At 42.1% G+C, this 20,756-nt stretch overlaps 1 protein-coding gene across 2 annotated transcripts in view; it reads right to left on the bottom strand.

The window, feature by feature from the left end:
- The window catches only part of ADCY8 (adenylate cyclase 8), a 228,347-nt gene that overhangs the window by 92,890 nt on the left and 114,701 nt on the right, over positions 1–20,756 (bottom strand). For both annotated transcript variants that reach the window (XM_057532097.1, XM_057532098.1), the window contains exons 6-7: positions 20,534–20,692; positions 15,855–16,125 (exon numbers count right to left, since the gene is read on the bottom strand). In XM_057532097.1, coding sequence (XP_057388080.1) covers positions 15,855–16,125; positions 20,534–20,692 — 430 coding nt within the window. The remainder of the gene's footprint in view (positions 1–15,854; positions 16,126–20,533; positions 20,693–20,756) is intronic.

Raw genomic sequence — 20,756 nt, 5'->3', positions numbered from 1 at the left:
ATCCTTTTGTAAACTGCATTTGAATGGTGTGGGGGAAATCATAAATCCTCTAAAGCTCATCATTTGGTTTATGACCAGAAGACTTTCCTTTGGGAATCTTTTTTTTTTTTTAATTTATGTACACACTAACAACCTACTTTTTTTTTTTTTTTTTAAACAGGTCCTATTGCTTCATGGATAGCAATACCCTTTGTATTCCTTAATCAGTTTGGGTCAGCAAATAAATTATTCCTAGTAAGATTTCAGGCTGAAAGTGTACTCTCTAGGAACATCCAGTTTTGTTGAGTCAAAAACACTTTAGCTCTTTTGGATCACATATTCCAATATCAAAACACCCTCTAAAGCATCCCTGTAGACATTATAAATCAGCTTACATAGTTTCAGTGCTGGAATCTGGGGAAATCATCACTCTCTTTCATCACTAGATCCTCTTTAATTAACTCCTTCCCAAAAATTTTGTTCCAAGGAACACAAGAAGGAAGGGATGTCTCTTTACAAAATGGTTCTGTGGACCCATCGATTTAGGAAATGTGGATCCACTGTTTGTTTACTGCCATCCATTGTCACTACTCTCTGAGACAGAAGGGATTTTGTCTCTTTTTGTTTGGAGTGCTTATGCCAGTGCCTGGCACTAAGTAAGCACTCAGTACCCGTTTGTTGAATGAAAAAATTCTTATATCCTCCTATTGGAGTCTCACGGTACACGTTACTGAAATAAAAGCACTGATAAGTTCTACATAAGTAAGACTTTTAAACGCTGCATCTTCCAAACTTTTATAACCATAAAACAGTTTTTGCTCGAATCTCCTCTACACATTCCATGGAATACCATTTGGGAAACAGTACTCTAAATTTCTTCCCTGATTTTGTTCGCAACTCTCACCCAGTGGATCTATTTCTGATCTCTGAATAAGATCTATTTAGCCCCCTCCAGAGTTTTCTTCCACGGGCTAATGCCTTCAGTTTTCCCAATCACTTCACAGGTGACATGGTTTCCACATACAGCACAATCCTTTCCAGTTTGTCCATACCCTGAGTATACTACTGTACAGAATCGGACCCAATGCAAACGACATCTGACCTTGTGTTGGAGCCAAGGCACCTACCACAGTATGACCTATTAAACAGTTAGTCTATTACATTGTATGCATTTGAACGTGCAGCTAGGCTGCATGTCCTACTGCTTCTTTAAAAACCAATTCAGACATCTCTTTCTCCAGGAAGCCTATGCTGAGTCTGCACGTATCCTTAGCACAGCAGTTACTGTGATGTGTTGTAATTGCCTTCTGGTGTATTTGTCTGTTCCTCTAGGCTCTGATCTCCTGGAGGTTCAGGCACTGTGTTTTACCCATAACTAAATCTCCAGCATCTGGCAAATTTGGTAGGTTCTTAACAAGTACTTTTGGAATGAATGAATGAATGCATGCATGAATGAAAGGTTGAATGGGTATGTAAGACTCTTCCTCGGGCATTGTTTTCCATCTCTTGCTACCAAAAGTCCTCTTACGTTTTTCCTGTTCTCCTCGAAATGGACTTCAAATTTGGAAAGACCCTGCTTACCAAATTGTATGTATTAAATAAGAGTAGTTTGTTTTCCTATTATTCAATCAAATGCCTAGTTTTTGACCAGCAGGGGATAAAAGGCATTACCACAACTGCTAAAGAGAATTCCAGCCAAGAGCGAGAGCCTGGAAAGGCAGCCTTATGATGTGTGTCAATATGAGGTTTTACTCAGGTTTTCGGAATCCAGAGAATGCCTCCCTACTACTACCTCTTGGTGCTGGCTGCTAGGGTACCAGAGGTCACAGATGGGAAAGCACTAACTTACAGCCTTTTCTGGGACCAGTGCCTGCGTTAACATCAGCTTGAGTGTTTCCCATGAACCAGCATAAAGCGTAAGGTTGAAGTCATCAGTGAAAGGGTCTCATCTTTTAGCTCCTCTGGGAGATGGACATGGCAGTTTTGAGATTTAGCTATAGGTAGTTGTGATTGAGATCCTGCATTGTAGGCCAGCTTGTTGCTGCTTGGGAAAGACCCAGAGAAGACGCCCAGTCCAACAGGCTCAGAGCCTCATAGCGGCCTCTATCTTTCAGGCCGAGATGGCTTATTCTCTCCTAGGACTCTGCCTGCTTCCAGTCTCAGGCTGGAGTCTGAAAATACTCAGAAGCAGGTAGGGCCGTCGGCTTCCTCAACTCACTCCTGGAGGATCCTTCCATTGTCTCTATGGCAGCATCTCCCCGTGCCTCCTCTGGACGTCTCTGTGACTCCATTTCAAACATGTTGCCTGCAGGGTTTGGGTTGTGGAAAAGGCAGGGATTTTACCTTTCAGTCCCTAACCCATTTCCTGTGTCCTACAACTATAGGCCGACCTGAGAAAAAACCGCCAGGAACAAAAGCTTAGCCTGAATAAGGGCCCCCAAGTGCACACATTAGAGCTGTATTTTCTCTACTGTTTATTAAGCCCCTAACCAACCCCCAGAAGAGAAGGCTCCTCCTTTTTTTAAAAAATTATTTTTGTGTTCTTTTTATGAAAGCTCACTTGGGAAAGCTTCGAGGTGATCTAGTCCACAATGACTGGCATTCAGGGCCTCAGAAAGGATGCTTGTTGTGTTTGAAAGTGGCACAATTATTTTTTTCCCTCAAATCTAGGGATGGGGGAGCAGAGATCTCCTTGGATGTGCATGTAATGTTTTTCTGGTAAAAGGTTTTAAGTGGTCTTTGGGCAAACACCGAGTTGGGGGTGGGCCCCGGGAAAATATCCACACGGGGCTTCCCAGAACCCATCACACACAATGTTTCCTTCTTATAAAAATGGAGGTGCTAGTGAATTAGACCATTCTTCATAAGCAAGAGGTGTTAGCCAAGATTGTCACAACTTTTCCTGTCTGTACTGAGAGAAAACGAGATATCACATTCAAATTATATGCCTGATGGTTTTTTTTAGTTAGGGATACTACTTACTTTCTCTTTTCTTTTTTAGATATTTATGCCATCATGACCTATCTTCCAAACAAAGCAAAAGAATATTTTTTGAGATCTCACTGTGGGAGGAGGTCTTGGGAATACAACTACAGGAAGAGGTTGAAGTAATTTTCATAATAAGCTCATAGCTTCTGCTCTAGGAAATGAAATAACAAGGGTCAGAATGTCCACTCTGTTTGCTGAAATAATAGTCCAGACATTTCCAGCCAGCCTGCTGCAGGATTCCAGCACCCCTCTGTAGCCTGGTTCTCGATGCTCAACTGTGAGCAAACAATATGTCTGGGGCCCAGGCTATTTGGACAATCACTGCTTCCCACTTTGGGGCAGAACTGGAAGTTTGCAAATATTGTCTGGGTGCTGCATTGGGTAAGGAATAAAGGATGTGTAAACTCCTTTGATTGGCCTTTGTCACTTTGTGGACCGAAATTTCAAACTGTTTATGATTAAGAGAACAAAACAATGACAGGGGAGGTACCCCGAGTTCTGGCAGATCCCACAATAAGCATTTACTAGTTTGCTATTGATTTGAATCCCACAACTTTACTCTTGACCTTTTGACTAATATTGATGAGGTGGATCATGAAAGCAGTTTATTTATTTGGGGGTTTAGGTCCCAGATATGCTTGGCTCCTTTCCCAGTGTACTTTCCCTGACATGAAATGCCTGGCTCTTTGCTTCAGTTCATCCTACTAGTGGCGACTGGCTTTGGACGCAGACACACTGGTTCGGTTCTCTTTGGATGAGGGGTGGGCAAATGGTCAGCTGTGGCTGAACTTCCGGACTAACCACAATTCCAGGTGACTGGGCCGAGCTCTCAAAATAAGGGGACTCAGAGCCCACAGAGGGAATTTCTAGCATTCCAGATTTTGTCCCCAAGGTCTGGTCCAAGGACCTCAGAGCCAGGTTAGCCCAGGACAAGTGGTGTCTGACACTGATTCTGTGCTGCCGGAAGCTTGTCTGGCTCTGTTTGACCAGTCCTCTATTAGCTCATCTAGGATCCCTTAACTCTGACTTTATCCTTTGAATTCCTCAGAAAGATGCTCATCTCAGTTTGGGAATGTGATTGTACCTTAGCCATTACACGCTAGAGCCATTTTTAATCAAAAATCGGCGCTGAACTGCTGCAGCACTGGCTGAAACAGAAGTTGGCACGTCCATCTAGATGTGGCCACTTTGAAGTTGCATGGTTTGACGCAAGTTGCCAAAATTGAATTTTTAGCTTTTAAAATATCACATCCATAGCAATGTGTGGAACAGATGTGCAAACGCCAGCACTGATCTCATCTCAGGGTTGGGGGGGAGTGGGTGAGAGGGACGGGGTGGGCCTAGGCAGGGGGCAGGGTTGAGAGGCTGACACATCAACGACTTGTTTACAGGGCCACGGGACAGGTGAGAATCAAAGTACTCACAGCACTGAAACGACTGGACCAAAATGTCACACACAGGCTGTGTCTGGAGCAGTGGCTACTAACCCACTTGACCAAGTGACCCCCTGAGCTGGCGATGGACTGGCTTGGCAATCAGATCATTCCAGCTCAGGAAATTAATAAATGAACATATATCAGGACCTAAGTTACTCAGTTTCCTTGTGAACATCAAAGATGTAGATTTTTCAAAGGAAATCCAAAAAAGAGGGGATATATGTATATGTATAACTGATTCATTTTGCTATACAGTAGAAACTAACACAACATTGTAAAGCAACTATACTCCAATAAAAATTAATTTTAAAAAAGATGTAGGGCTTCCCTGGTGGCACAGTGGTTGAGAATCTGCCTGCCAATGCAGGGGACACGGGTTCGAGCCCTGGTCTGGGAGGATCCCACATGCCACGGAGCAACTGGGCCCGTGAGCCACAACTACTGAGCCTGCGCGTCTGGAGCCTGTGCTCCACAGCAGGAGAGGCTGCGATAGTGAGAGGCCCGCGCACCGCAATGAAGAGTGGCCCCCACTCGCCGCAACTAGAGAAAGCCCTCGCACAGAAACGAAGACCCAACACAGCTATAAATAAATAAAATTAAAAAAAAAAAAAATGTAGATTTTTCAGAAATGTCAATGCCATGGGGAAAATGAGTGTGTGTGTGGGTGTGGGTGTGTGTGCACATGCATGTGTGTGCATGTTTATATGTGTCTTTGTTTACTTAACAGAAATTTGGAGAAAACTGAAATATAAGAGTTACCTAACTTTTATCTTTTTTTAGGTTCTGAAGTGACTCTTTTTGTTAAGGACTATGACGTAAGTATTACATCAAGAGTTGCTGATAAATTGCTCATATTTGGTGCTTTAAGGCTATAGGTCTTACTATACAATTTACTAATTAAAAGTTTAGTGATTTCTGCTTTCCTGGATTTGGCTTCCCTGGAGCTCATGTTACTGATCTTCAAGAATGCAGCCTCTCTTAACCTTTCCCCAGGGATGGTGAGACTGGCTGGGACTTGGGACCCTTTGCTGCACTGCTGCAATGCTTGCACCTGGACAAACCTCTCCTCCAGCAACAAAATACAAAGAAACTATATGGGACTAAAAATAACTGCGTGCATGCGCAGTTGAGGCAAGTTCTGGACAAAAGATACAAAAAGACCAAAAAAAAGCCCATGCCACTTCTGAAGAGCTGGGAGCAAAAATAGGGGGTCGGGAGCAAAAGCGGGATACTGCACATGCCCCCTGCACACAACACCACCTAAGGAGTGGGCAAACCACCTAAGCTACCCCCCCGCCTTGACCCCTGGGCACACTCCTACCCTCACCCAATATAAGGAACCGGCTCACGGCCCCCCCTCCGCCCCGCCCGCGGGAGTGAGCAAGCAAGGGAAGCTGTTCCTTGTTCTCGCTCCCCCACTGCTGCAGCAGGGGCCCCAGTAAAGCCTTGCCTGAATTTCTTGTCTGGCCTCTGATCAACTTCTATTGATTAAGGAGGCCAAGAATCCTGGTGGGTAACGGTGGTAGGACAAAACTGGGAAAAGAAGAAACTGCTCAGTGGCTTCTACTTCCTCTTATCCTAACTTTTCCACCACACACTTTTCTATTGGATTCATCTAATTAGTGTAGCTCTTCTTGGCTATCATTATTCCTAAATATTTGTTTCTGAGTTTATCACTGAAGAACAGTCCTGTATCTAAGTACTCTGAAGACACGGACTCCTAAGTGGGTGTTACCACTTACGACGTATACAGAGCCCTTATCATCTCAAGGTGTGAAGAGATCCTTTAAGGAACTAAAGGTGATATAAAAGCCATAAAGTGGGAAAGACACAATGGAATCTAGTGGTTCATAACCTGGAATTCACAGTAGTAGTTTGGAGATCCTTGAGACGTGAGGGTCTTTCAAGTTCCATCAATACCCGAGGAATTAAGACTGTAACTCCTTTTAGACCCTAGGCGAAGCAAAAATAAGTACATACACCAAGAGCCAAGATGAGGCTGGTCATGCCAACAAAAATATCAAGTGTCTCTGCTCTGGGCTGGAACTGAATCACCTTACAGTGGTACCATTCGTTTCCTTGTGCAGAGCAGCAGCAATGGTGCGTCATGACACACGTGCCAACTAATATTAAAAAAGGGGAATACAAATGCAATTTTCTTTGGAAAGAAAAACCTTAATACAGATGAATTGCACCGGGTCAGAAAAATGAAAAGTCTTCTTGGTGGAGAAAAGATAGGAAAATCCTGACACAGTTCAATGAAGAACTTTTACAATGACACCCCTCAGCCCACTCATAGCAAAACTGGCATTAAGTTTAATAAAACTTAAATCCCGGGCTTCCCTGGTGGCGCAGTGGTTGAGAATCTGCCTGCCAATGCAGAGGACACGGGTTCGAGCCCTGGTCTGGGAAGATCCCACATGCCACGGAGCAACTGGGCCCGTGAGCCACAATTACTGAGCCTGCGCGTCTGGAGCCTGTGCTCCGCAACAAGAGAGGCCGCGATGGTGAGAGGCCCGCGCACCGCGATGAAGAGTGGTCCCCACTTGCCGCAACTAGAGAAAGCCCTCGCACAGAAACGAAGACTCAACACAGTCATAAATAAATAAATAAATAAATAAAAGAACGTGAATTTCTAAAAAAAAAAAAAAAAAAACTTAAATCCCAGTTCTATTTTTTCAAAGAGAGGAAATAAGTCAGAAAAAAGTCCAGATTTTTGCTCTTCTCTTCCTACCTATCTTCACACATTTAGAATATTATACACTTATCTTCACATACTTAAAATACTGTTGCATTCATTGATTCCAGTTCCTCAGATGTTTATGGCTCCCCAAACAACTAGTCAATCCCTGGTGAAAGAAGAGTCCAACTAGTTTAGCAAAGTTTCAGCCAGTTGTTGGCCATGGGGTAACCACAGGCTGTGTCTTGTGCCAACTTAAATGCTCGTTTCCAGAGCTGCAATTCCACGCGAACCACAAAGTTCTCTCTACCTTCATCTTTTCCACGTTAGTCTACCTCTGGGACTTCAGAGAAAGGGGGGATGATGCGTCAAAGTTAATGGATCAAATTGCCTACTTAATCCACTCAACGCTCTCTGGAAGGCTTCAAATCCATTTGCCTTTCTGAAGAGAGTGAAAAACCAGGTCCCTCTAATGACTCTTCCTGGCTGAACTCAGCTGCTATCTTCAGAGTCAGGGCTAAAAGCAGCCTGGGGAGTTCTCTTGTCTGTAAAAGCCACGTTACCGGAAGAGTGCAGATGGACTTCAGGGAAATGTCCTGAGTCCTTCATGGTCTCTACCCCCAAAGCCTACAGATGTCCCACCCAATGAACATCAGAACTCGTCTGATGTTAAAATGGTTCAAAAGAAATTACCCATGGAGAAAAATCTGCCTGTGATTTCCTGTATATCAAGACTGAACACGGACAATTAGATACCCAGCAGCTTATCACTGAAGCAGCAAACTCTGAAAACACAGCTTCCTCTTCAAGACCAATAGCCAGTATTTCAGGCATTTTTAGGGGTAGAAATTTCAGGTCAGAGTTCTCTGAGGGGAAAGAGAAGCATGTGGTTTGGTCCTGAGGAGCAGAAACCCAGGCTGAGATGGTGGCCTTAATGTTTCCCTCCTCCTGGGGTCGTGTTCCCTCATCGTTGGCCTCACTCCTGCTTGTCTGTAGATCTCAGCTTAACAGTCATTTCCTTGGGAAGGTCTTCCCTGATTACCTGGGATCAATATTCGGTCCTGCTAGAAAGACCACGATGTCCACGGAGCCTGGTGCCCTGTTATTAATACCACCGGACCGTGAACGCCTTGACAGCTTGGACCTCCTTCTGCGTCTCCCCATCATCCTCAGCACCCAGCACAATGCTTGGCAAATTGTGGTTCATTAAGTAGTTGAATAATCAGTGGCTGAATGAATGAGGAAATAAACGAACATCTTGGGGGGGACAGACTTGCCCAAGTCAAATGATAAAAGTAAAATGAGTTTGAATTAAGAGGGTTCTTTGTCTTCTGGGCTTTTATATGCAAAAAGGAAGGGGTCAGCCCCTTAGTTTGTACCCCACCTTTAGGGACAGAAACAGGAGGAAAGAAATCAAACCCTAGTGATAAATATTTCTCAACAGGAGAACATAATGATCATGTTGAAAACAGGACTCTGAAAGACGGCAAAATGTGATGATGTTTATTTTATAATGATGTTTGGTTTGGTGCAAAATGCCATTATCCAGAATGCTGAGAGAAGGGGCAAATTTCATCCCCTAGGGAGGTGAGATTTTTACCTCAAGAATTTTTTTTGCTCTAACACTTGCTTCTGATTTGGTATTAATATTTTAAGACAGTTCATTAGGATGACAGTTATGCTAAATTGTTGTACTAGGAGAATTGTAAACTGGATATCCCCATTACTTTCCAGGGAATTATTTGGGTCTCTGGGCTTTGGGTGGCAGGATTCCGAAGTGTAGGTAACTCACCAGGGTAGCCACAGACTCCCAGCATGTGTCTGAGGCTGAGAAACTGAATGGGCAATGTTGGAGCTGAAAGGAAGTGATGGGATCATCCAGTCCAGTTCTGCCATTGTACAGATAGGAACACTGAGGTTTGGAGGGGAGACGTGGTTCCCTAAGGCCTTGCAATAGTAAGTGGAGAAATCAGGGCCATAACTCAGTTCTCTTGGGTTTCCATTCTGGCCCTTCCCACTATCATATAGGCAAATTTTGAGTCCTGCAGAGATTTGCCCCAAGATCATGAGACTCACAGCTTACAGGACTAACTGTTTTACTCTGAGGAAACAGCTCTCAGCATCAGGTCAACACGGTTTTGATCAGCAAGGCAATCAGATGAGAATTTTTTTCTTCCAGTGGATACAGAAAACAGGATCTAAGAAAAGTCCCAGCTGGGACTGATAAAAACATAGTAACATAAATATGTTCTTACAGCCTGCTTTCCACCATGGCCAGCCCCACTCCCTACACATTTCCTTTTCTTCTGGTGTCAACATTCTCCAGTCTTAAGTGTGACTAAATCAAATGATTGTTTTATTCCTAGGTAGACATGGGCGACTGCCCTGCTTAGCCCTTTCCATGCAAACAATGATCACATCAGGACACTCAGGGTATGAGATGTTAGGGGTACGCTAACGCTACCTGGAGGAGAAGCTGGTCCTTTCCTGGAGCTTTCACAGAAAATTTCTAAATATCCCTGTTGAGAGAGTGACCTAGCTTCAGAGGGTGAATACACACATGCACACACACGCACACAACCTTTTAATACTAACTGATCAGGAAACAAGGTAGTAGGTAGAAACCCGGCATATATCTTCAGGACCAAAAGGGAAGGCAATGCAGCCTGATGGAGAGTATGTGGTTTTTTGGAGTCAGACATAACTGGATTCTAATTCCAGTTCTGTTGTTCATTCACTGTATATCCTTCAGGGAATTAACTGATCTCTCAAATCACAATTTTGTCACTTGTAAAACAGGCATGTCACACTTACCCAGTAAGGTTGATGTGAGAATGAAATGCAAAGAATATGAGCAATGCTCCCAACATGGTACCTGCCCCAAGCTCTCTACTTCTATTAGCGTTAATGATGCTGTGGATATTTATCTATATTCCTGGCAATGAAACACATTTGCTTTCTGTCTTGTTGTGCAGAACACAGGCATACCTTGTTTTATCACGCTTCACTTTATTGCGCTTTGCAGATACTGCGAGCTTTACAAATTGAAGGTTTGTGGCAACCCTGCATCAAGCAAGTCTATTGGTGCCATTTTTTTTTTTTTTTTAATTTTATTTATTTATTTATTTATGGCTGTGTTGGGTCTTCGTTTCTGTGCGAGGGCTTTCTCTAGTTACGGCGAGTGGGGGCCACTCTTCATCGTGGTGCGCGGGCCTCTCACTATCGCGGCCTCTCTTGTTGCGGAGCACAGGCTCCAGATGCGCAGACTCAGTAGTTGTGGCTCACGGGCCCAGTTGCTCCGCGGCATGTGGGATCTTCCCAGACCAGGGCTCGAACCCGCGTCCCCTGCACTGGCAGGCAGATTCTCAACCACTGCGCCACCAGGGAAGCCCCGGTGCCATTTTTAAAAGCAGTATTTGCTTACTTGGCATGTCTGTGTCAGATTTTGGTAATTCTCACAATATTTCAAACTTTTTCATAATAGTTATATTTGTTATGTGATCTGTGATCAGTGATCTGTGATGTTACTATTACGACTTGCTGACGGCTCAGATGATGGTTAGCATTTTTTAGCAATAAAGTGTTTTTTAATTACACTTGCGTACATTGTTTTCTTAGATATAATGCTATTGCACACTTAATAGACTACAGTGTAGTGTTAATATAACTTATATGCACTGGGAAACCAAAAAATCGGTGTGACTTGCTTTATTGTGATATTTGCTTTATGGTGGTGGTCTGGAACCAGACCTGCAATATCTCTGAGGTTTGCCTGTACAGAAATTTCTTTTGTGTTTTCAGTCTTTACAGTGCACATATGAACTACATGATAACAATAATGACCAAATGACTTCTACTCTGCAGAAACAACTAATATAGAAAACGGAAGTACCAAATGTGTACTTTTCCCCAGGTGATTCTTTTAAAAGGTCTGGAGGAGTAATAGAAAAATGCCTGGGTTCTGATGCCGTGATCAATGTGAAAGGGATGGATGGGACAATGGTGATGATTTCTCAGTATACGAGGGACAGCACCCGGGCTCTAAAAGGCGGTTTGCTTCTAAAAGAGTGGCTCACCTCTCTTGGCATTATCACTTGTCATAAAAATCAAGTTAAAATGATTCATATCCTTACACAATAGCCTTTATAGCGACATAAAAGCTTCACCCTTTGGTATCCTCTTGTAAATCATAAGTAAAGATGCTGTTTGTCTAAGGAGTCCATTCTTGGTCCCTACAATCCAATCTCCACAGGCAGCTAAAGTGATCTTTTAAACATCTAAATCCGATCATGTCACTGGCCAGCTTAAAATATTTCTATCACTTCCCTTAGAATAAAATCCAAAGTCGACTAGGTTTTCAAGATCAATGTCTGTCTCCTTTATCTTGTATTCCTTCTTTCCCTACGCACTATGCTCTAGCCACTTGGGCCTGTTTGCTCTAACATACCAAATTTTTCCCACCCCAGGGCCTTTGCACTAGCCGTTTCCTCTATCTATAATGCTCTTTTCCTGATTATTCAAATGCAGGGTCCTTTCGGCACTCAAGTCACATTTTCAGAGGTCTCTTGATGACCCTATCTGCAGTAATTCTATCTGCCCCCTAGTCATATAGTCATCTATATTTCCTTCTCAGAACTTTTGTGTTTTGGTTAATTGTCTGCATTCTCCACTCCCTTAAAATGTAACTCGTGGAGGACAGGGACCAAGTCTGTCCTCTCATTACTCGATCCTCAGCATCTAGAATACTAACACCTGTTAAATAATTGAATGAACCAGAGCTCAAGCCTACAAATAGATTTTAGTTGTAGCATGCAACCAGAAGGGGAAAATACAATCTTTCATCTGAGGACCCTTTTCTTAAGTCTTCATTTTCATCTCAAATTTTGTCTTTATTCTGAGAGATTCAATGACCATTTTGATGACTCATTCCAATAACTTAGCCTTGGACATCCTCCCCCATGTCAAAAATGTTCACTTTTGGTGTACTTCAACTACCTACTTCTCCTTTTGTAACCTTACATTTCAATAGTCCACCTGTGATCATAAGCCTCTTGCCTTCTAGTTTTCTTAATTTCATCCCACTCAGAGGCTCAGAGCATAGGAAGCCTCACGGGTATCTGAGTTAGGATTCAGGGATCCAGGATACCAAACCAGTGGGCAGAACACTGGCCCATGTCAGGAGTCAGGGATGCAAAGCCTAAGTGCTCAGGGTGTCCAAGAGTGGGTTGAACCAACAATTTTAGCTTAACTGGACACAGATTATAAGGGCTGGGAAGACGCACAACATTAAAAACAAAAGATTATCTTCAGGCATAGACAGGGACTGGAATCAGACTCACATAAGGGCCAGAAATAATGCTAAGTGACTTCCCTTGCTCCTGCAAACCACGGACGGACTCCTGAAATGGGCAGCAGAGAGGGGACTGGGATAGAGTTGGGGTTCCTGGAAATCCAGAGCTCTCGCTTATCAGCTGGGACAGTTTGGCTTCTGACTTCACCACTGCGTCAAATCTGTCTCTTGCCAATGATGTTTTCCCATCCACTTCCCACTGGCAGTTTCCAGTCTGCATCTTACTGCGCCTCTCGGCTACATTTGGCAGTGTTGATCATCCTGCTCTTCTCAAAATGCTCTGCTCTGTGGGCTCCTGTGATACCACATGGCCTAATCCTCTTCTGGTCCCTTTGCTGCCTATCTGACTCTGTCGTGGGATCCTGACTCTCTTTCACCCCCATCTGGTGTTCCTATAGGTCTGTCTTGTACCTTCTTAGTGTTTTACTTTACATATTCCTTGCAGTTATCTCTTTCATTCTCATGGTTTCATCTAGCACTCCAATGCTGCCAGACTCACATCCTTTGCATAGTTTTCTCATGCCTGAGCTTCAGAAGCGTGTGTTCAGTAGCCTTTTGGATATCTCTCCCTGGACCTCTCCTAGGCATTTCAAGTTTAACACGTCCTAAAGTAAATTCTTAGTGTTTCTCACCCAATCTCCTTCCATTCCACTATTTTTAATTTCAGTGGGCAGTTCTACCATCTAACCAGTCACATCCAAGCAAAAAACCTGGAAGTCAAACTTGACTGGGTCTTCTCCTGTACCACCCACATCTATCATTTAATTAATTCATTCAGCAAACAGCAAGCAAGTCCTGTTACTTACCAGGTATTGTTCTAATTATGGACTAAATAGTGATAAGGGAAACAGATACAATTCCTGTCTTCATGAAGCATATACACTACCGGCTGACTTTATCTCTAAAGTGTTTCTTTCCTCTGTCCCTCCTTCTCTTTTATTACTAGCAGTAGTTGGCATGTAACAGATGCTCAATTAATCTTTATTGAATGAATGAATACATGAGAATGCAACTATCTGAACATCTGCTGTCTATATAGCACAGATTATGGCATGACATACCAATGTCATTAAAAATATTTCAAAGCATACTTTGTGAATCAATAGAAACTAAAACATCTGGCCAATTTAGCTAGCAAATCCCCAATGAAGCATTAGTATGTTTTATCTGTGTTATGCAAACACTCAGATGGTCTGGGCTTTCTGTGGTATTGACTGGGTGTCTTGGCAGAGCACCGGCTCAGCCAGACCAGTTTTGATCTCTTCCAGGCACACATTATGTCTCTGAATTGCACATATGGCTCACTGACTTCCAGAGCTAAGCATAAGTGCAATTCTGATGCTTGTGACCATCTTAATTGACTCAATCATTTCCAAAATGTTGTTAGTGCCACTTGGTTATTTATGAATATCAGCATACATTCATTGGCTCTTAAGTCTGAAGACATCAAAAAAAATTGAGATTATTCATATTGAAGATGGCAAATACAGGCAAAACTCAGGCATCGTAAGAAATATATGGTATGGTTAAACACCAAGAATAATAATCTTTGACTAATAATGACATCTTTTATAAAAACTATTTGATGACATCAGTAAATATCTTTAGGAAATCAGCAGATAAATATTTCCAGTATTCCTATATAATTCTACTAGATCAATCAATCATGAATTAAAACCAAGCATCTCTACCTCTCTTCTGGGTTCTCAATTCCTAGTAGCAAGGATAGGTACACACTGAGATTAGAACAATTAGGAATTATCCCCATTTCCACAATCAGCTTAAACGGACAGAGTTTTTCAAAAGGAAAGACCAAAAAGAAAAAGAAAAACAAAAAACCAAGAGAGAAAACTTTATGCAGAATTATTGAAGCGTTCAGGGTGAGGCATGCATCTTTTTAAAATAAGCAGCATTCAGGCTCAAGCTAACAATAGGCAGAGGAAACAGAGGGTACTTTCAGCTGGGCATGCACCAACTCCAGGAAGTATTTAAGACTGTAATATTCTATAATAGCCAATTGTACCATGCATACCAATTCAGGGATGGAAAGAGGTAGGTGTTGAAATCAGTGATGACTTGTGTAGGCATAATAATTTTGGGGGAAAGTAAACCTCACAAAAGAATATTAAAGACCTAAAGGCAGACTCTTGTAAGGCATGCAGGCTGGGTTCAAGGGTTGAACCTGCATGTTTGTCCAGTGAATGGGGTCCATGCACTGATCCTTAGCTCCTTCACACAGAGCTGGAAGGAAACCGAGGTTAACCTGGCCTCAGAGTGCCCCATCAATCTTTCAAATGCCGAATAAAGAGGCAAGACTTTCAGCATTTTAACCTTTTCCATTTTAAATGTCTTTAAGCAGACAGATTTTTCTTAATGACAAGTTAATGAGAAATGTTCAGGTCTGTGGATTAGAACAATGAACACATATATGTCTTCATAAAGCTCCAGACACTATCAATTTGGTCTATTTATTTCATAGTACTCTCAGCTTTTCCTTGGCTCGGGAGAATGTCAGAAGCTGTTTACAAGTCTTATATAGTGGCTTTTTTTGGGTTAGTTTCTTTAAAAAAGTACAATGAAGTTACACAACTTACATGAGTTCAACTATATGTGCCTGGCCTAAGGGAAGGGAAGGGAAAACCTGTTAGAGCAGGTGATTTTGCCCATGCTCTGAACAAGCATTCTGGAGAGGGGAGCATCACTGAATCCACTTTGGTTCTCCCTTGATCAACTTCGGTTCTCTGGTGCCTCTCAGTGTCAGAGCAGCTCATTGGGTTTAGTGTGATTCTGATATTTGAAGATATACTTTTGAAAATAATTTGATGATTGATAACTTACACCTGATGTACTGACTTTGTTGCTTTATCCCTCATGGAAGATGCAAATCCACACTACATAAGCATAGCATTATGTGGGTGGCTTTGAAATTGCTTACTACTCTTGAATGCCCTCATCTTTACCTCGCTTGCAGCTTTTATATTTCCAAATCAACAATGCCCTCCTGATTTTAAATTTCAGAGGGCACCTCGGTACTCCTAGCCGGCCAACTACCTAAAAAAATTGCATTCGCGTGGACTTGACCTTCCCCCTTTGTTGTTAGTTTAATAACATGAGGTTTATCTTTTCCAGCATGAGTAATTAATTTTGGTAAAATTATAATTCAGTTTCACATGACATTTATTTTTAGCTAGGTCAAAAAAAAAAAAAAAAAGGAGAGAGTGGTGGGAACCCTCTGGTATTTCTGGCATTTCCTGAAATGGCATACATAGGTTAATTCCGTCCTGAGGTGATACATGTGATCAACTATGATTAAGGCACTCAGCAGAGAAAGGGTTAAAGAAGAACTGGTCTTCTCTGAGGCAACTGGGTTGGAGGTGCACATGCATTCACAGCAAACCAGAAGAAGGAAGCCAGGACTTACGTTCTGTTTCCCCACTATGTTATCAAAGGGCAGTTCGGGGCTCCAGGATCCTTCTGTGAATGTCGCCCCACTGTTTCTCCTGTCTGAGGAGCTCACAGACTCCTTGACGATGTCTTCAGGCAAAGACAGCAGACTCTCCTCAGGCTGCTTAATTAAATAGGTCTCTATGTTATGCTTCCTCAAGAATTCGTTCCTCTCTTTACCATGACCCTCTTCCACATTATAGTCACCATTGAGGCAGTCCAGCGTGGCTTTGGAAATGTGAATCCTCCTGTGTGGACAAAGCATAGGTTGTTATACACCTGACGTGGCTTGCAAAGGCCATCTCTGTTTTCGGTCCTGTGCAAACCCAACATCAGGGCTGTGCATGGGTGCTGTGAGGACGTGTCCTCAAGGACAGTATCTATTCCCCTGAAAAAGTAGAAAGAATAAAAGAAAACAAAAGTATAAGCATAAATCAATGAGCAGGTATCTATCACCAACCTCACCCCTAGGGTCGCTGTAGCCTCTGATAAATCGCAGCCCCATTGAGCCACATTTAAACACTTCCTTTGGCTTTTCTTCTGACTGTCAGCCTGATCCCAGCAACTTTTAAGAATCAGTGATTTTTTTCAGTCATGTTGATTATTTTGGAAAAACAAGTTCCATAAATGTTTCTGAACTCAACAGCAATTCTTGTCCTATCACCATGCAAATGTAGTGCTTAGTGTTTTGGAACTTTTCCTATCTTTTCAATTTTCACATTATTTGTGCCTTATTTCTTCAACTTGTCTATAATCTTAAGAACAAAGGCAGGTCTTACAAGTCCACAGGGCTACATGGAGGGTCCTTCAGGAAAACCACTGTAAGATGCAATTTCCCCTGTAATGTGTATATGGAAAGCAGAAGAGAACACAGCTGTGGATATGTGCAGGCTGGCAGCTGGCTAGCTCACTCACAAGGTAAGAGACTCATATCAGCCATCAGAGTTCAAGATTCACATTTCTTTTTTAGCAAAACAACAGATGACATCAAGAGCCTTAAAGATCAGATGTGAATTGTGGGAATGTCACATGGTAAATCCTTCTGGGCAAGAGTTCTTCTGTTCTCATAACTGCCTAACTCAATCAGACTACTTATCGTGCTGCACTGTGGTCTGGGTAGACTAGCTTGGTGTTTACAAGCATTGATGCTTTGGCCAGATTCCCTGGATTGAAACCCTAGCTCTGCCACTTGCTAGCTGAGAGATCTTGTGCAAGTTATTTAAGCTTTCTATGAGTCTGTCATCTCACCCATAACAATGGGAAAAATAATAGTACCCATTTTTTAGGGTCTTCGTGAGTATTTTAAGAGTTGATTCGTGTAAAGTAGTTAAAACAGTGCATGGTACACTGCACATGCTACAAGAACAAACCCTTAAATTATTAGGATTATTTTCAAAAATGCCATTATCTTATTTCTGTTGTTTATTCCATGCCTCCTCAAGGCTTATAAGGTACACTCTAAATTCTGAACAAGGTCTCTAAGACCTCCACTCTCTGGGCCCTGCGACTTCAAGCCTCATTTTCTGACACTCTCTCCAGCGAATCAAGTAATTGGCATGTCGTCAAATTCAAGGTGCTACTTCACACCTACTAAACTCGGAACAAGCCATTCTTCCTGCCTAGAATGCTCACGCCATGTTTTCCACACAACAATTTCCTACTCCCTGATTCAGCACAAATTCATTTCCCTAGGCTGACTTCAGTGCTCTTTTAAATGAATGAATGAATGAATAAGGTAGCTATTTAAGACTTTGCTTGGCTTCTGGATTCTAGAAACAATATATCTAAGGAAACAATTTTTTTTTTTAAATGATGTTTCCAAATGCATTTTCTTCAGTGCTGCCTCTACTTCCCCTCGTTACCCCCCTTACCCATCCTGCTAAGTTCTTGCTTACAGAGAGAATAATCCACTGCAAAGGACATGTAAAGAAACAGAAACTACAAACAATGCATTTCTGCTCATTTAAGGCACATTCTGCATGCTTTCCAAATAAGTATCCCTGTATATAGACATTGATTTCAAAAGTGAGGTAAGATACAGGCATGCCTCGTTTTATTGTGCTTCCCTTTTTTGTACTGCACAGATACTTCATTTTTTCCAAATTGAAGGTCTGTGGCAACCCTGAGTTGAGCAAGTCTGTCTTTCCAAGAGTGTTTGTTCACTGCATGTCCCTGTGTCACATTTTGGTAATTCTCAAAATATTTCAGACTTTTTCATTATATTTGCTATGGTGATCTGTGATCAGTGATTTTCGATGTTACTGTTGCAAAAAGATTACAACTCACTGAAGGCTCAGATGATGGTTAGCATTTTTTAGCAATAAAGTATTTTTTAATTGAGGTACGTACATTGGTTTCTTTAGGCATAATGTTATTGCACACGTAATAGACTATGGTATAATGTTAACATAACTTATATACACTGGGAAACCAAAAATTCGTGTGACTCGCTTTACTGCAATATTTGCTCTATTGTGGTGGTCTGGAACCCAATCTGCAATATCTCTAAGGTACGCCTGTATCAAAAATAAAAGCATGTGAAAGATGTTTTGAGCTCTCTTGAGAAAAGTGCTAATTACAAGATATTCTCATGATAAATTTTGTTAATACGTAGGAACTCCGTAGTGTTGACCTAGGAGAATAGAAAAGATGTTTGACCTTCCATGAAACAAATAGATGTCCCAGTCTTTCTCAGATCAAGCTCAGAGCTGGGTGCTTGAAAGCTGTCTTTTTCTCCCAGGCAAAATGAAACTCCTGGACGTGTTTCGTAAAGTCTAATGGCTGATTTTCTTTTAAAATAATCAAGTTAAATACCACCCCATTTGGTATTTTCTCTAGATTCTACATTTTATTATTCTGCTGTCAACGCTCGGGGGACTAATATTTGCATATCCTAAATCAATATTATGTTTTCCATAGTGAAAGACATCCTTGCCCTTACTTATTCCTGACCCTACTGCTGAAGTTCTAATCAATATTTAAATGCTTTGATAGAAACTGGATTTTAGGTGTTCATTTTTATCCTTGCTCCTACCTTGAGCTTTGGAGTAATGCATTTGCAGCTGAGAGTCTGGGGATTACATTTCCCTCTAAGGAAATGAGTCAGTTCTCAGATAATATTCTCATATATTGAATGTCAGGTAAATCTGACACTTTCTGATACTTTTAAATGCCAGGATATACTAATAATAGTCATGATAGTAAATAAGATCTAACAGTTGGGCAACACTTGTTTTGTCTAAATGTTACTTTGTAGCCAAATGTATTCTATGTGCTTTGTTCCATGGATCATCTCATATAATTTCCATCCTTCCAACAACTATAGGTGATAAAGCGTTTTTTTCCCCCTCACTTTTCTGACAGTGAAACTGGCTCAGAGGCAGTGAGTAAGTAACTAGACCAAAGTCCCATCAGTGGTAGGTGGCAGTGCTGGATTGAGACAAAAACATTCACTTTCAGAGTCTTTCCAAGACCCTACAGCTATATCATAGGGTCATTACTACAACCACAGCTATTTCCTGAGCGGAGGACTTTATAGACATTGTTTCATCTCACTGAAGGTTGAGAACAGTGGTCCTCAAAATGAGGTACCAAGGCCAGCAGCGTCTGCATCACCTGGGAACTTGTTAGGGAGGCATATTCTCGGTTCCCATCCCAGGCACAGCGATCAGAAACTCTGAGGGTAGGGCGTAGCTACTGATGGTTTAACAAACCACGTATGGGTTCTGCATGACTGCGGGTTACAGACTATCAATCGTTATGCCGTGGCGTTGGATGCCTCCCTCCCTTCTTCCTAGGTTCTATACATCACGCTAGGCACTGGGGACACAGAGGCACTGGAGAGTCATAATAAAAGGACAATCTTGAACAAACTGGACTGATAAATTAACAATGGAAGACAGTGATGGGTAGTGAGGCACTTAATAGCTGCGTTTATGTGACAGATTTAATTTCTTTGAGCCTCAGTCTTCCCCATTAAAACAAGGAAGCCACGATTTACTACATGGGGTGTTGTGAGATCAAATGATATGATGTATTCATGGTATTTAGCACTACTCAAGACGTGTTTAGAATTGGGGGCTATCTCGCTCATTGAAAGGAAAAGTAAGCTGAGTTTTTTCCTACAAATAGTGATTGATAGGAAGGGGAAATAACAGACATTAAAAAAGAAGAAAAATAAAAAACCAAACAATTTCAAATCATGGAAAGTTCAGAGATACGTCTGAGTTTTCAAAGGAAGGGTAAGGTCATATAGCAGGTCTGTAAGTCTTAACCCTGGCTGCCCATGAGAATTGCTTTAAGAACTTAAAATAGATTCTGCACAGATTTTGCTTTACATGAACTGGTCTGGGGTCTGGAACACCAGGATTTTTAAAATGCTCCTTTTCTGGTTCCAATGTAAAATCAAATCTGAAAACCAATGCTTTGCAGGGCTAGGTCCTGAACGCCGGAGTGTCATCTCACCGTCCTCATTGCCTACGACTAATGTCACTAAAGTTTTGGGGCCAATATTTGCATGATGTTTTAATGTTCTGTCACCTCCAAAATAACTGCTTCTTGGACATATACTTCTGAATTCTGCACGTGGGAAACCCACTGTCACAAAGTGAGCAAATGATAAGTGTTAAGCAAGAAGAGGGTTTTGCTTTGGCTTACCCAGGGATTCCTCCAGATTCAAGTTTGTTTGCAATATCCACATCCCAAGACCAGACATCAAACTGCCACTTCCGTAGACCCAACACGCCACATAGCACTGAGCCCGAATGGATTCCAATCCGCATGTCAACATCATGCTTCGTCCTTGACCGCACATACCTGTTGACATAGGTGAATGCAGAGACACATGTAAAAAGGCCAGTGTAGGCACCCTTGGCCTGGG

Source organism: Balaenoptera acutorostrata, chromosome 17, assembly GCF_949987535.1.
Source record: "Balaenoptera acutorostrata chromosome 17, mBalAcu1.1, whole genome shotgun sequence".
Classification (NCBI taxonomy): Eukaryota; Metazoa; Chordata; class Mammalia; order Artiodactyla; family Balaenopteridae; genus Balaenoptera; species Balaenoptera acutorostrata.
The sequence above is the reverse complement of the archived record's forward strand: the minus strand, read 5'-3'. Positions and strand labels throughout refer to the sequence as shown.